Below are 17,061 nucleotides of genomic sequence, written 5' to 3' on the forward strand. Positions count from 1 at the left end.
TAGCCAATACTTGATGATCTCAATGAAGGCAAAGTACATTGAGAGTAAGGGCTAGGTTTGTTAGATTATTAGATGTGGTGATCCTAGCAATTGGGGGATCATGTAGCTGGTTGGGTTGACACAGCCAATCAATTTGGCTACTGAAGGCAAATTAAGTCAGTTGACAAAGACAGCAAGAAAGGAAATCTAAATAATCAGGCGAACAATTTCAGAAGCATTTCTTTAAAAACAGTACTTTTCAACTTCATTGTAAGAGGGAATGTCTTTCAGAAAGTGCTGAAAATGAATACAATAAATATTTTTGTCTCAGGCCTACTACCCTGTTTCTCATATTTTAAGACATACCCATAAAATAAGCCATAGCAGGATTTTTAAGCATTCAAGGAATATAAGCCATACCCCAAAAATAAGACACAGTGATAGGCGCAGCAGCAATGCCGGCTGCGGCAGGAGGAGGAGGAGGAAAAAAAATAAGACACCCCCTGAAAATAAGCCATAGTGGGGGTTTTTTGAGGAAAAATAAATATAAGACAGTGTCTTATTTTTGGAGAAACACGGTAATTATACTATCAAATGTCTCTTGCTTCTTCGTGCAATGGATATTACATACTTTTACAGTATAAGTAACTTATAATTTGGTCTCTTTTTCATGGCTTTTTAGATCCACCCCATGACTCTTCATTGTGCATTTTCAAACACACTAATGTCCTCTGGACTTTTCTGAAAGATGCCGTACTCTGCCTTCTTTTATCACTTATTTGCCTCATATATTCCAAATCACTCTTCCCAAGCTCAGGGTGACTACAATTTAATTAAAAACATGTAAATTGTGTGATGCAACACTTTGAAAAAGTGGCGGACTAGGTGACCTGAAAGGGTTGCAGATGCACCTATTTTATTATATTGTTATCTACATCGGGTGGCTTCAAAAAAAAATGTGAAAGCAAAATTCGTGTCTGCCATATCATTCAATAAACTGCAGCAGATGTACATCGAGAACTGAAGTCAGCAAGTTGGTAGGTGTCATACACGTTGACCACATATGTGTATATTATTATAGTAATTTTTATACATTTGATACCTGCCCTTCATTAGCAAGTCCCAGGATAGGTTACAACAATTTAATATTCAGTCCTAAAAACAATTACAGCAAATGACAGTCCCAGTAAAAGGGTGCTTCATGTGTACCATCGTAACTTTTGTTCCTGGGAACTTTAATAAAAGGATCTTAGTGGGGCCAGGCTGAGAAACAGCTCCTTATAACCTTGAAAGACAAATTTCACTACAATTTTCATTGCTGAAAGAAAGGATTACCCATTTGCTTTAAGCCACGATGCCTGTGGACTGCAATAAAGCTGTATAATCAATACCATCTGAATATCTAGCCCACTGTATTTAGCACACCAGGATCCCCTACAAAGGCAATTCCAGCATGATAATTCTTTTGAAGAGCCTCCTTTCACTTTCTTCTCACATTTTATTTCTCATTAACGCATGGTAGAAGGATAAATGGCTAAATAACCTCGATCTGCGATCTTTCGTTTTTTTTTATGTCGCCCTGAGAATGTTCAATGTTGCCAAAACACTTTATCTTGGAAACTTAATTGCCACCTGAGTTTGAAGTGGATAAATTTAGCTTTAAGTAACAATTCCATTGATTTGCTTCTTTTAAAAGAAGAAATAAAACCAAGCAAACTGTAAATTTTGGATAATCAAATATCAGAACTGGCAACATCCATTATTAAACATTGATGTAGCACATAAAGTGCAAACATTACCTTGCGAGGCACATATTCCTAAGAGCCTTGTGAGGTAAGATGCAAATCGCCCTATTTACATCTGGGGAACCTCCAGCTGACTGTCATAGCTGCCAAGTTATCCCTTTTTTTAAGGGATTTTCCCTTATGCTGAATAGGCTTCCTCGCGAGAAAAGGGAAAACTTGGCAGCTATGCTGACTGTTTAGTAGGGTGATATGCAATGGTTATGTTCCCCAGCCTATGCACGCTGACCATGTACAGCAGAAACTAACGCTGGTGTAGATGTGCAGAAAAGAAATCACAGAAAGGTCTCATCGGCACATTGGTGTGAAGGCATTGTGCTAGATAGTCTGTTGCCACAAGGCAGTTCTTTTATGCCGCATTGTTCTGAGAAGGTCAGTGAATTCACTGGAGCTAGACAAATGCAATACAAATCGGGATTTGAACTTATAGACCAGAAATTAATGCCGAGTGCTCCAATTTAAACTGAGTTGTTCAACTGTGGTTTGTCAGGCAAACTACAGGGTGGTGTTTTCACACGATAATTGCACACATCAAACCACGTATTTTAAGTGTGGGTTTCTCTTCAAGTGTGAAATTTTATTCTGCATCTTATTTTGGAAAGCTTATTAATGAGAAGAATATACACACCCACAAACGGCAGGGGGAAAATAGCATTTTGTTGTTAAAAGAAAACAACCACAAAGAGAAAAAAACTAACAAATAATTTGTCAGAATAAATAATTTAAAATATAGGCTAGCTTTGGGCACTATATTCAAGTGACAGTTTTGTTACAGCATATAAAATTAATTTCAGCGTTCTCATCAACAGTAATTTGGATACATTCTTTCTCACCTGGGCTTCAAGATCAGATCTGTGTTCAATCATGGAGTGGCAGGATTCTTCATGTATTCCATCGCAGGAAGCGAGGAGCATTCACTACATAGGACATTTCAGTCGGGCAGAATGTCAGAATATTTGAAGTTCTTCCAGGAATTAACCCACTCCTTTCTTTCAATCAGAATCCATGTGATGACAGACGACATCGGGATATCTGGTCCAGGGATAAAACGTGTGACCACCTACCAAAATTTCTTGTGATCGGACCTCAGAAAACAGGTAATTGAATGCTGCAGTGGTATCATTAAACAAGATTCGAAAGTAAAGCAAGATTTGAGATTTTGTCCAGGATGTGGTGATTTGGAGAGCCGCTGACCTTGATAAAAGCCATTAACCGCACTCAGAGAGCTTTCCTGTGGACCCTAACATTTTCAATGCTTGACCAAGTGTTGAGCCATGGAAAGGTATTGATTGCTGGATTAGAATTCTCCTGCTGAACACTGAATCTTTACCAAAGATTCAAATGGACATTGCATTACTGTACTGTATGCTAGACTTGGGCTCACAGTCCTACTACCTGATCACTGGTCCTCTTTTGCAGTAAAGTAGTCCAATACCGGAGGGACCCAGGTGGCGCTGTGGTTAAACCACTGAGCCTAGGGCTTGCTGATCAGAAGGTTGGCGGTTCGAATCCCTGTGACGGGGTGAGCTCCCGTTGCTTGGTCCCAGCTCCTGCCCACCTAGCAGTTCGAAAGCATGTCAAAATGCAAGTAGATAAATAGGAACCACTACAGCGGGAAGGTAAACGGCGTTTCCATGTGCTGCTCTGGTTTGCCAGAAGCGGCTTTGTCATGCTGGCCACATGACCTGGAAGCTATACGCCGGCTCCCTCGGCCAATAATGCGAGATGAGCGTGCAACCCCAGAGTCGGTCACGACTGGACCTAATGGTCAGGGGTCCCTTTACCTTTACCTAGTCCAATACCAGGTAATCATGTGGCCCCAGACACACTACTGACCATATAAAAAAAATTCCTTCCAGCAGCACCTTAAAGACCAACTAAGTTTGGTCTTTAAGGTGCTGCTGGAAGGAATTTTTTTTATTTTGTTTCGACTACGTCAGACCAACTAGGCTACCTACCTGTTACTGACCCTATAGTTAGTAACCCACACCATGTCATCCTAAAATAGTGAATGATTTGGTCTCCCGCTTTTCTCTGGTAGTCATTTTTCATTCATAAATTTAGAAACCACTATTCAACCTCAGCGAACTTCCTGGGTTGTTCTTTCTCTTCCAGACGTTTTTAGTTTAAGAACTTACAGCCTTCTCCATTTTTGTGACTATGCTTCCATCTATGCAATACCCATGGAGATAAGGTGAAGGAATAATCTCCACCATAAAAGTCATTCCTGCTGTTCCCTGATGAATTGGGAGATGATTATTTTAGCCCAATATTTCATTTCATTTTTTTATACTTTAGATGCCACAACTACAACATAATGTGGCGGGATCTCTAAGCTTCAATGTGGCTCAGATCCATCTCCAACCCCAAAGTATGGTACCTGGATAGTACTTTCAGCCTGGCCTGCCTCACAGGACTGTGCGAATGCAAAGAGAAATGGATTTGTGGATACCTACCATGTGCTCTTGAGAGAAAAGTAGCAGAGAAAGTTAACTTTTAAAAGTGAGTTTGCTTTGATAGCCATTGTTTTAGACAAAGGGTTGAGCCACCTAATATTTCAGATGGACAGGAACATGTCAAACCAGAAAGATATCTAAAAATGAAATAAAGTAGATCATTATCGTATTGAAAAGATTTCTCAGATCCAGGATAAATTTTACTTTAAATTTTACTTTTAAACATATATACATCCTTCCCACTGTAGTCAATAGGGGCCTCATTAACTCATTAGAGAGCAGGATTTAAGTAACAAGCAATTAAAACAAACCTTTGCCAGGGTTGATATATAAAATACATATTTTAACATACTTTTCCATTACTGAGATGCTTTACATCTTTTACCCTTCCCTACACTGTCATATAATCCTGCCTTTTGTGTTTTCCCCCTGTAGGAACAACAGCGCTTTATTTATTTCTCCTTATGCATCCTTCCATCATTAGTAATCTCCCTAGTCCCAAAACCTTTGAAGAGGTTCAGTTCTTTAATGGCAACAACTATCACAAGGGAATTGACTGGTAAGTGGAAGAAAAACAAAACAAAACAAATGTCCATTCTTAGCATATGCCAAACCACAGAGGAGCAATTATAGAAGTATCTGTGACATCTACATAACTTCCAGATAATTTTTTGGTGCATAGTGCTTTGAGAATGAATAAGAAATTAGTTTGTACTGATGTGATGCTTGCCAAAATGTTGCACTTTTTTCATCTCGTCTGACTTTTGTGTTGTTGTTTAGTCGTTTAGTCGTGTCCGACTCTTCGTGACCCCATGGACCATAGCACGCCAGGCACTCCTGTCTTGCACTGCCTCCCGCAGTTTGGTCAAACTCATGTTCGTAGCTTCGAGAACACTGTCCAACCATCTTGTCCTCTGTCGTCCCCTTCTCCTAGTGCCCTCAATCTTTCCCAACATCAGGGTCTTTTCCAAGGATTCTTCTCTTCTCATGAGGTGGCCAAAGTATTGGAGCCTCAGCTTCACGATCCGTCCTTCCAGGGAGCACTCAGGGCTGATTTCCTTAAGAATGGATAGGTTTGATCTTCTTGCAGTCCATGGGACTCTCAAGAGTCTCCTCCAGCACCATAATTCAAAAGCATCAATTCTTCGGCGATCAGCCTTCTTTATGGTCCAACTCTCACTTCCATACATCACTACTGGGAAAACCATAGCTTTAACTATACGGACCTTTGTCGGCAAGGTGATGTCTCTGCTTTTTAAGATGCTGTCTAGGTTTGTCATTGCTTTTCTCCCAAGAAGCAGGTGTCTTTTAATTTCGTGACTGCTGTCACCATCTGCAGTGATCAAGGAGCCCAAGAAAGTAAAATCTCTCACTGCCTCCATTTCTTCCCCTTCTATTTGCCAGGAGGTGATGGGACCAGTGGCCATGATCTTGGTTTTTTTGATGTTGAGCTTCAGACCATATTTTGCGCTCTCCTCTTTCACCCTCATTAAAAGGTTCTTTAATTCCTCCTCGCTTTCTGCCATCAAGGTTGTGTCATCTGCATATCTGAGGTTGTTGATATTTCTTCCAGCAATCTTAATTCCGGCTTGGGATTCATCTAGTCCAGCCTTTCGCATGATGAATTCTGCATATAAGTTAAATAAGCAGGGAGACAATATACAACCTTGTCGTACTCCTTTCCCAATTTTGAACCAATCAGTTGTTCCATATCCAGTTCTAACTGTAGCTTCTTGTCCCACATAGAGATTTCTCAGGAGACAGATGAGGTGATCAGGCACTCCCATTTCTTTAAGAACTTGCCATAGTTTGCTGTGGTCGACACAGTCAAAGGCTTTTGCATAGTCAATGAAGCAGAAGTAGACGTTTTTCTGGAACTCTCTAGCTTTCTCCATAATCCAGCGCATGTTTGCTATTTGGTCTCTGGTTCCTCTGCCCTTTCGAAATCCAGCTTGCACTTCTGGGAGTTCTCGGTCCACATACTGCCTAAGCCTGCCTTGTAGAATTTTAAGCATAACCTTGCTAGCGTGTGAAATGAGCGCAATTGTGCGGTAGTTGCAGCATTCGTCTGACTTTACAGTATCAATATTTACATTCCCCATAAACAAATACAGTTGAGGAAAGAGGTTTTCATTTTTTTTCTGTTAATGTCCCTTTTAATTTGTTTTTAATCGCCTGTTCTCGATGTAATGTATAAATTATTATCAGCAGCAATGAACAATTCAAGTTCAGTGTGGGGAATGATGTGGAAAGGGAAGGAAAAGTGGAAGTATCATTTTGCTATTATTTTAACCGATGGGCCATCTATTTGTTCATTAGTTTCCCCAATGTATATCTTTGACTGTGCTGCTTAGGCTTCCAAGGGTTGTAATGTTTACTTTGGAGTGAGAGGAAATAACTGGTTTAATTTATTTTCCCATCCCCATCAGCATTGCTGACATTGGGTTTTTACTTGCTTGCAGGTATATGAATTTTTTCCCTACTCCTTCCAACCTCACCACTGATGTCGTGTTTGAGAAAAGTGCCAACTACTTCCATTCAGAAGACGCTCCCAGGCGTGCGTTCTCCTTGATGCCCAAGGCAAAAATCATCACCATTCTCATTGATCCATCAGACCGGGCATATTCCTGGTATCAGGTATGGAGCTTGTACCTGAAGAAGTGATCTAACAGTAATGATAAGTCCAGTTCATATACACTACTTGTGGCAGCATGGGGGTCATATCCTTGTGTCTTACCAAAGAACCTGGTTCCTTCTCTGTTAGCACTGCCCCCATTTCACCTTATCAGAGATGGGTAGGCAGAAGAAGCCATGAGCAAGTAGTTCTAGCACTATAGTCGTACCTTGGTTTTCGAACAGAATACGTTCCGGAAGTCCATTTAACTTCTGAAACGTTCAGAAACCAAAGCATGGCTTCCGATTGGTTGCAAGAGCATCCTGCAGCCAATCGGAAGCCGAACCCGATGTTCGGCTTCCGAGGCAAAGTTCACAAACCAGAACACCTACTTCCGGGTATGCGATGTTCGAGTTCCAAGTTGTTCGTGAAAACCAAGTTGTTCAAAAACCAAGGTACGACTGTACTACAGTCAAGTACAAACCAGATGTGAAACACCTAGACACAGTGCTAGATACCCACACTGGCAAGTGAATCTTTTTCACCTATGTTCCACTGCATCAGTGACCTTTGGTTCCAGTGAGCTGGGTATTTCAGAATGGTTAGTGGGGAGGTGTTTTTTGGGGGGAGGGGTTGCTTTTATGTTATGCATTTTTATTTTGTGTTTTTATGTTGTAAACCTCCCTGTGATACTTGGATTAAGGGCAGAATATAAATTGAATCAATACTAATAATCATATTCCTGCCAACCTAGCAGTTCGAAAGCACGTCAAAGTGCAAGTAGATAAATAGGTACCGCTACAGTGGGAAGGTAAACGGCGTCTCTGTGTGCTGCTCTGGTTCACCAGAAGCAGCTTTGTCATGCTGGCCACATGAGCTGGAAGCTGTACGCCGGCTCCCTCGGCCAATAATGCGAGATGAGCACTGCAACCCCAGAATGGGCCACGACTGGACCTAAGGGTCGCTTTACCTTTAATAATAATATAAATAAAAGGTTCTCTCCAGCCCACGCTAGTCAAAAGGAGAGCAGCAGCGTTTTGTATCCACTGTAGTTTCCAAACTGTCTTCAGGGGCATCCCGATGTAGAACTCACTACGGTGAATGACAGTAGCTAGATTGGGGAGAAAAGATTGGGAAATATCAGGCATTCCACCTGACTTGTGGTTAATTAACATTCAGTTTTCTTCAACTAGCACCAGCGTTCTCATGAGGACTCAGCTGCCCTAAAATTCAATTTCTATGAAGTGATTACTTCAGATGACTGGGCACCCAGTGACCTGAAGGCTCTACAGAAAAGATGTTTGACCCCTGGCTGGTATGCTATCCACATAGAAAGGTGGCTAACACACTTCCCCACTTCACAGGTAACTCTCCCTCCCTGCCAATTATTTCTCTGTGATGAATGATCATCATAACCTGGTAACATGTTTAATATTGTTGCATGCTTAATAATGAATTGCAATATTGTAGCTTGTTTAATAATGGATTGATAAACCTCAAGCATTCGTCTTGTGGCTCATCTTAGAAGACAAAGCACTTCAGCATACACATTCATACACAAGTTCAGTTTTTAAAGAGCTGAAAAACCCATTGGTATCTAAAAACTGGGGGTTCTGCTGAGGAATTTTGAAATATTTTACCAGTTCTCTAGAAGGTTGCTAAAACTGAAGTAGAAATGTTGCTGCTGCCTAAAATTTATTAAAAATAAATAAATTCCTCTAGCCCTGCTTTTTAATAATAATCTACCAGGGATGTGGAGAGGGATATGCATTCAAGCAGAATCCTCCATTCTCTCCAGGCATGCCAGCTGCTCTAGAATCTCCACACTCTTAGTGCAAACTTAATGCAAACTCTACATGTCTGGGTGACCTTCATGCTAGTCGTGGAAAGATCTAAAGAGCACCTGGCTTGCCCAGGGACACTGGGGGGCAGGGATTGCATGCATGTGTTTATATGTTCAAGCAAATGCCTGAACGTGGCTTTTATCTGTGCCAAAGAAGACTGGAAAATCCAAAGAGGGAGGTCTGTGATGTTTGTGTGCATGCAGAGCAGCAGTAGGCTCGAAAGGGCCAGAGGTGCCTACCTCTCTGAGCCCATGATGAAGCATGAGAACACAATTTGCAACTCAAGCCAAACACAGCCCACACACTGTTACCAGCGGCCCACTAGGAGTCTGATCAACCTCCTCTTGTTGTAGTAAGACTGCAGCCCTGCCAGCCATCGCCAGGAATGTAACACATATGCCAGCTCTGATTTTATCAGAGTGACTGCAGATCCTTCGGTCTGCTTCCTTTCTTCTAAAATGAGCCTCTTTCTCAGCTTGCCCGGTTGGTGTTACAAGGCTAGTAACCGTAAGCACTTAGCAACTGTGCTAAAGTGCAGTTGTTGGGCACTCATAATTAATAATGTGCACTCAGAATTTCAATAATTTAAAATAAGCTCTGTCAAAAATGATATCCAGCAAGGAAACTTTAAAAGCTGTGTGCAGCTTCTTGCAACCATAGCAGCATGTTATATTTGTCATCTATATTCATAGGAGTCTATTATTGTTGTTATATTATTATTATTATTATCATCATCATCATCATCATCACCACCACCACCACCACAAGCAGCAGCAGCAGCAATTCCAAGGGCTGGTTAGAAAAACAGAATTAAAAACAGTTTAAATGTTGGAATACCTGTAGCTTTATCCAAATCTGTCCAGTACCAGGTTGAAAAAATTGGAGGAGCCTGCCCCATGCCTTGAATGTTACTCCTATAGATCCATTGAGGTCTACAGCTTCAATACATGTAGGCACCAAATTCAGACCTTCTACTGAATGTGCAGAGGTGGAGATGGGACCAGTTGGTGTACTGACATCATTTCTTCGTGTGTTCACTTTTCAGTATATACCATTGAGGATGTTGGGAGGGGAGGAGCATTGACACAGTCCTGTAGTCATTTGGCAAGTTTATTTTGCAGATATGTTGCTTTTACAGTTTGTAAATAGGGCTTTCTGTATCTTGGTTGGATTCTGCTTTTACTGCTACTGTCTGGTCAAACCAAGAAAGGGGAGGTGGGTAGACATTTTAGTTTTTATCAAAACAAAATAAAAAAATCCTTTCAGCAGCACCTTAGACACCAACTAAGTTTGTCATTGGTATGAGCTTTCGTGTGCATGTACACTTCTTCAGATGTGCATGCACACGAAAGCTCGTACCAATGACAAACTTAGTTGGTCTCTAAGGTGCTGCTGGAAGGAATTTTTTTTATTTTGTTTCGACTACGTCAGACCAACACGGCTACCTAACTGTAACTAGTTTTTATCAGTGTATGTTTTTGATAAAGGATTTGTTTGTTTGCTTGCTTGCTTTGTTTATAAAAGTACTTCTGTGCCACCATATCATAAAATATCAGAGTGGTGTACAACAATAAAAACACGATTAAAAATGGTACAAAGCGTATTTGAGGGTTACTGTTGCCTGTTACTCCTCCCAAATCACACATGAGCACTGACCAATATAAAATGATCCCAATGCATCATAAATGCATTTGTAGTGTCATATCATAGAAATTAAGATCAAATCACATACTCATCTTTTGTCTAGGTATCTTGTAATTCATGCAACACTACCTCACACTTCACCTGAGATTTTTATTTAAACAAACAATTTATCTATCCATACAGTTGCTAATAATTGATGGACAGCAGCTAAGAAGTGACCCAGCAACCGTAATGGATGAAGTTCAAAAGTTTTTGGGAGTTTCTCCTCATTATAATTATTCAGAAGCCCTAACGTAAGTCCCCTTTACTTCATTTTTTTAAAACCTTTGGTTGTCATCCTCTGCATCTGAATTTGCACAGGTAATTATTATATGATTATTTGGTGGAAGTTTACACAAGAGTAAAGATATTCATGCATTGCACTATTGGGTAACAGGCTGGAAATGCTCAGTATTCTGAAGTCGCATTATCTTCTTGGAGGGTTCTCACGTTTTCATGTTCAGTGGGCTCAGGATGCATACCGATGTACATAAAAATAAAGCCCAACCTGGGTTTTATAGTCTGCATCTTTGGAAACTCTGTGATTAAAATATTCACTTATTTGCAAAGCTAACCGTCTGTGATTTATTCTTGCCTAAGTATTTTAAAGGTTTGTTTAAAAGATGGTTGAGTGCAGATGTAAATCGAACCAAGTTTTAATGTGCTTGGTTTCCTTACAAAAAGGATCATGCAATCTTTGGGTTAGCAAAGATGCAGACTATAAAATATTATTTTTGAGAGATTCAGCCCACTTGTAGTGAGCCATTGCCACATGGCTATTTGCCATGCAGAAAGCAGAAAGAAGAAGACTGGGAGGGAGAAAACAAAAGACTGTAGGGTAGGGAGCCTGCTAAGCTCCACCTCATTGGCAACCTGAGCTCTGGTTAACCCTTTCATGCACACAAGTGTGAATCAGTAACTATATTACAACAGTGGATTGTGCATTGCTTAGGGCTTATCCAGAGTTGGCAGCAAAGCACACATTTGTTCTGGTCTTGTTTGACAGCTGCCTGTCCTGATTTTTCTCAGCTCCACCTTATTTCTCCTGTAATCAGTTATTTTAGGTGTCCTAACATGAGTAGGTGTATAATTTGTAGAACACCACTCCCCCAACTTCCCCATTTCCCCACTCCTCTTTATGGTCAGATGAGGTGCCTTGGTACCTCCACCCCTTTTAAAAAAGAGCAGCATTGCACCAAACTATCTGCCTGCCTTTGTTTTACTTGATTAAAGAAATAGAAAAAGGAAAAAGAGAGTAGTTATAGAGAATGAGGAAGAGGAAAGTAATTTGGGGTTAGATTTTAAAAGGAGAAACTTTATAAAAGCTTTTCAGATTAGCACAGTTTCTTGGTAAAGTTATATACATTTCCTGGAAAGCATATATATTGTTTGGTGTATAAGTTCTACAGCTTTATTTCTTACCTTGCGCATAGGCAGTGATATTGCTTCTCCTCTTGGGAAATTACTGAAAGCTAGCAAAAGTACTTTGCTATGCAAAAAGGAGATTGGGAAATTGTAGATAGAAATTAATCTCCTCTCAATATATCCTTTTTAAATCAATGATTTATTTAATTTTAATTGATACCACAACTAAAATACAATTTAGGGGCTGAGAAATAGAAGTAACAGACCGAGCTGGGGGCGGGGGGTGTTTGCGGAATCCTTCTCTATATCTCAAATGTGCTTTTGTATGTGGGTATATTTAGGTACATTGCTATTATCGGAACAAGCCCAAGGCAAAGAAAAAAAAATACATTTGGCAGCTAATTACTGTTATATTCCAACCAATTATTCTGCGGCCTTCCAAAACATCTACTAAATAGTGAAAATGTTGCAAACTTTTCCAGCATTTTACATACGCTGCAACAGTATATTCAAAACCAATGTATTTGTTTCCTTCATTAGTATGAATTTTTAAAAAAACAAAACAAAACAAAAAACATTACAGTTCCTCCATCTTTGATTTTTAAGTCTTGCCCAGATTTCTTTTGCATTGGAAATGACTGCCAGAAATGACTGCCATTGAGTGTTGAGGAGCTTCGGCTTTCCCCAATGTACATCTTCCATTAATTTAGGCAAACTTTTGTAGGTTTGACCCTCAGAAAGGGTTTTGGTGTCAACTACTAGAAGGAGGAAAGACAAAATGCCTGGGGAAAAGTAAAGGCCGAAAATACCCACCAATGGATCAAGAGGTACCATTTTCTTCATATATGTAAACTTTACATCTATACTAACATTAGGTACCATTTTAATGTCTCAGTGAGGAAACGGGGGGGGGGGTCATTACTAGGTTCAGTACCATCTCCAGGTTCAATTGGAGGTCTTTTGCAAGATGCCACCAAGGAGTTCCCCTTCTCTGAGTGGCTCTTCCTTCTGTTGCTCCTGCCCATTGGCTTGCCCTTTTTGTCTAGGACCAATCCACATGGCCTACCAGAGGGAGGGGGGAAGCAAGCAGAGGTTGCTGCTCCTTCTCCTTGCTCCTGTCATTGCTCATGTGCTCAGAGAGGGAAGCCAAACATTTAGCAGCAGCAGAGAGAAACAGTAAGACCAGAAGATCTGAGGGGATGACAATGGGCAACTTGTAGAGGCAGGAATCTCAGCAGGGCCTTGACATTGCTAACCCTCGTTGCTGGTCCTGATTGGGAACTGAATTGCGCCTTTATTGTGCAGGGATAATGGCAGTGATTTCTGTTGAAAGCTTATTATCAGAAATATAATATACTAGCGGGGAGTGGCTAGTGCTGCTCTGGATTTTTTTTTGATAAAAAACACAACATATTATGGTTTTAAAATGGATAGTGTAATTTATGAGTTTGAACCCATCACGCTAAGAAATTGTGAAGACACAACAAAGTCTTATTTTTGTCTGCCATCTTGATTCAAAATGGTGCTTGACATTCAAAGACTCTCACCCCCAACTTAGGAACCCTTGTGCCAAGTTTGGGGGGGGCAAATTCACACCACAGTCACGTTTGGGTCTACCATATTGAATCAAAATGGTGCCCAACATCCAAGCATTGATGTCTGCCATCCCCTCTTCAGGAACCCTCATGCCAAGTTTGTTGACACTATATCAAGAGGTGGCGAAATCGATGCCAAACCTGGGTGAAGTCATGCCAAAGTAACGTTTTGATTCAAAATGTCATCCAGCGTCCAAGCAGTGATGAAGTCTGCCACTCCACCTCAGGAACCCTTTTTCCAAGTTCAGTGATCAAACATTACATCTGACTCCATGTGACTTTGCTCACAAAAGCAGGCACATCCCTTTTTTGTTTATTTGTTATTGATTTATCATAATCATATGTACAAACTAGCACATAGCCCTACATAAAATAGCAGAAGCATACACAGAGCATATTCAGTATAAAAAATAAATTACAAGATGGAGTTACATATAGCTAAGATTTTAAGATGAATCTATATAGCCCAACAGGCACATCCATCACATGAGAAAAGCAAGACTGCCATGAATAAAATATATGAGTTATGCATGTGTTTTGATTTGTAGAACCAAGAAACAAGTTTATTAAGGGGTTGGCTGAGATCCCCCTATAGCTTTCAAGTGGCCTGAGAAAAGGGTTTTATAAGAATTACTGTTTTAGGTAATTCCTATGCAGAGGACTCAGTCTGACAGTTGCTTTGTTTTCCTCGTTGTCAGTCTAGGGCATTCCTTTCAAACTACTACAGAGATCACAATGTGGAACTATCCAAACTGCTGCACAGACTGGGACAACCATTGCCATCGTGGCTAAGACAAGAACTTCAGAAAGTGAGATAGCAAAGAGACACCAAAGCGCCGATGCCCTGCTTTTTTCACTCTCCACGTTCCCAGTTCACGTCCGATTATTAGTGAAGGATCTCATGAATAATTCTTTCTCAAGAGCAAAATTTTAAAACACAGACACACACAACCAGAAAAGAGCAAAATTGTTAAATATGCACAGGCTGACAGTTATTAGTAGCGGTTTTTAGTCAGCTTCTGGGGAAAGATTTTGAGCTATGAGGCATTATTCTTTATCCAGTCTGGGGCCCAGACTTATTCTGTTTACCAGACAGTCACAGAAACTGTATGTATGATCGATAGTCTTCATCCTATATGACAAATTACAGTCTGTCAAGACACAAGCAAAGGATGGAAACATCTCTCGGTGGATTGCGAGGTTTGTAATTTCCTTGACAACTGCAATTTTAGTCTGCTTCTATATCCCTCCCTCCTTTGTTATTTTGGGGCTCATCTTGCAGCTAGCCAGTAAAATGAAGGCAGTTAATTCTCCGAGGGTCTGCATTCCTGTAGGTATGCTTTCTGCTTGTTTTATTCCTTCTTCTTAATAATACAGAACACTCTTCAGTCAGAAAAGATGGAGATATGGGCCAGCAGAAGCTCAAGTCTGTTGTTGTAGCATGTTTCTTAAGAAGACGTTGCTGCTTACGAAGTTGCAGCTGCTATGCAGTGTTCATTATTCCACATGGTGGCCACCAGCTTGTGTATAGCATCTCGGCCTCAGGTTGGCAGTGTTGAGTGGTTGTAGCAATAATAACTGTCTCACCTATGTGCTGTGCCACTTCACACAAGAAACTGGTCCTGTGGCAATGACTGCCTCATTGAGTCAGTGGTGCCATTAGGTGATTTTAGACTCAAGACATAACAGTTTTACAAGGGCTCCCCTCTTTAGATGGCGCTGTGTCTCTCTTAATTTTCAAATATGGTAAGACAACAACACTGCTGTGTTTAGGGGCCTCCTGCACATTCTGGGCTTCTTCCCTAAAACCCTATCTTCCTAGTACCAGTATGTGGAGTGACTTCAAGCAACCTCCATATGGTGAATTTCCCCATGAATTGCCTCCTACCACTGGTGGAGGAAGAGGGGTGCGGGGGGAGCTCACCCTGCGCTGGGCGCCCTACCCCCACAGGCGGTGCACCATGCCCCCAGGATGCGTGCCAACCCTGCCCCACCTGTTCTCCGCCCCCCGGTGCCAGAGCATGAAGCTCCGCCACTGCCTCCTACATTACCAAACAAAATGCTGATTTTCTGTGACTGTCACAAGAATTTTTCGGCAAGTACCCAGATAAAACTTTAAAGGCAGCATTCGTGCTGAGTAGTGGCCATGCTTCCAAATCAGTTTTAAGTGTATCACTGAGGACTTTACATAAAGTATGTCACACATCAGGTAAGGGGTAGTATCACAAAGTTGTGTTAAAGAAAGAACTCATTGTTGATTAGCAGGACAAAGTGAACCCTGGAGTATTAAAAATGATTTGCAACAGTGACTTTATAATGGTGCCTTAAGGCTGAAAGCCTATACTCTCTTTCCTAGGAGCAAGACCCATTGAACTCAGTGAAATTTCTCATTAGATGTGTATAGGAAGGTGCTGTGTGGTTTTTAACAAAGCACACAACAAATTGCTTGTGTGGCCCACACCATTTCTGTTGTCCTGTTTTGATTAGAAGTGAAATCACTTCCTGGTTTCATAGGCCTAGTTTCATGGGAGTGTACTGCTTCATATTTCAACTAGGGATTCACATATTTGACTTCCTCCATACAGCCTGCTGGGACGCGGGTAGCACTGTAGGTTAAACCACAGAGCCTAGGGCTTGCCGATCTGAAGGTCAGCGGTTCGAATCCCCATGACGGGGTGAGCTCCCATTGCTTGGTCCCAGCTCCTGCCAACCTAGCAGTTCGAAAGCATGTCAAAGTACAAGTAGATGAATAGGTACCGCTCCGGCGGGAAGGTAAACAGCGTTTCTGTGTGCTGCTATGGTTTGCCAGAAGCGGGTTAGTCATGCTGGCCTCATGACCTGGAAGCTGTATGCTGGCTCCCTTGGCCAATAACGTGAGATGAGCGCCGCAACCCCAGAGTCGTCCGCGACTGGACCTAATGGTCAGGGGTCCCTTTACCTTTACCATACAGCTTAAACCAGCAAACAAACCAAACACAAAAACAAAGAGCACCCACATAGAAAACTAGCATGTCAGGGGAGACTAGGCTAGAACAAACCTTCTTGACATCTAGGTTTCCATGTGCAGGGATTTATTTAGTATGGAGGATGTGATGCACTTTGAAGAAGTTAAATGTAGAAGCATAATTATTGATCCAAGTTCTCACAATGCTTGAATTATGAAATGAAATGAAATATGTATCTTGGGGGAAGGAGCTAATTGACTCTACAAGACACATCTCCTGACAATTTAGACATAAAGTTGACTCGTAACTTGCATGCATTTAACTTACGCAATTGCAACTTTCTGTGGTTGGTCGCTGGCCAGCTGACATCACACAGATTAAATGCACAGCAAGGCGGAGAGATTTAAAAGCTCTTTCTGTGCTGGGAACACCAGTCTCAGGTTTGCCTTCCAGGCTCTAGGAGGCTCTTGTGTGGGCTGTCCAGAGGTCATGTGAGAGCTTAAGAGCTCTTTCCACACCAGGTTGGATCTAAGCAGTACACTTGTTCTCCAAAACAGGTTTGCTAAGGAGCACATTTGTGTTGGAGAAACAACTGATCTTGTGGGGTGTAATTACTCAGCTTTTGGCATCACTGAACATTGGTTCTGAGTAGAAGGAGCTGAGGCTTCCTCCTGTTGACTTGGTGTCAAGAGAAAAGAGTCAGCTCCATATTCATAATTTCTCTAGCCTAATAATATCCATACAATAAAATTTGCCTTCCTTGTTAAGATTCCCCAAA

General features: G+C 41.3%; 1 protein-coding gene across 2 annotated transcripts in view; it reads left to right on the forward strand.

Annotated features, from left to right (window-relative positions):
- The window catches only part of NDST4 (N-deacetylase and N-sulfotransferase 4), a 124,608-nt gene that overhangs the window by 106,845 nt on the left and 702 nt on the right, over positions 1-17,061 (forward strand). The window contains exons 8-14 of one of the 2 annotated variants that reach the window (XR_015947781.1): positions 2,782-2,878; positions 4,673-4,796; positions 6,700-6,874; positions 8,045-8,215; positions 10,523-10,632; positions 12,468-12,570; positions 14,037-14,538. Coding sequence is in view for 1 of the 2 variants with exons in the window: in XM_088660395.1 (XP_088516521.1) it covers positions 2,782-2,878; positions 4,673-4,796; positions 6,700-6,874; positions 8,045-8,215; positions 10,523-10,632; positions 12,468-12,570; positions 14,037-14,147 (891 nt within the window). In the remaining variant the exon portion in view is untranslated. The remainder of the gene's footprint in view (positions 1-2,781; positions 2,879-4,672; positions 4,797-6,699; positions 6,875-8,044; positions 8,216-10,522; positions 10,633-12,467; positions 12,571-14,036; positions 14,539-17,061) is intronic. The other variant, XM_088660395.1, reaches the window with a different exon arrangement.

This window comes from Zootoca vivipara, chromosome Z1 (genome assembly GCF_965207765.1).
Source record: "Zootoca vivipara chromosome Z1, rZooViv2.hap1.1, whole genome shotgun sequence".
Lineage (NCBI taxonomy): Eukaryota > Metazoa > Chordata > Lepidosauria > Squamata > Lacertidae > Zootoca > Zootoca vivipara.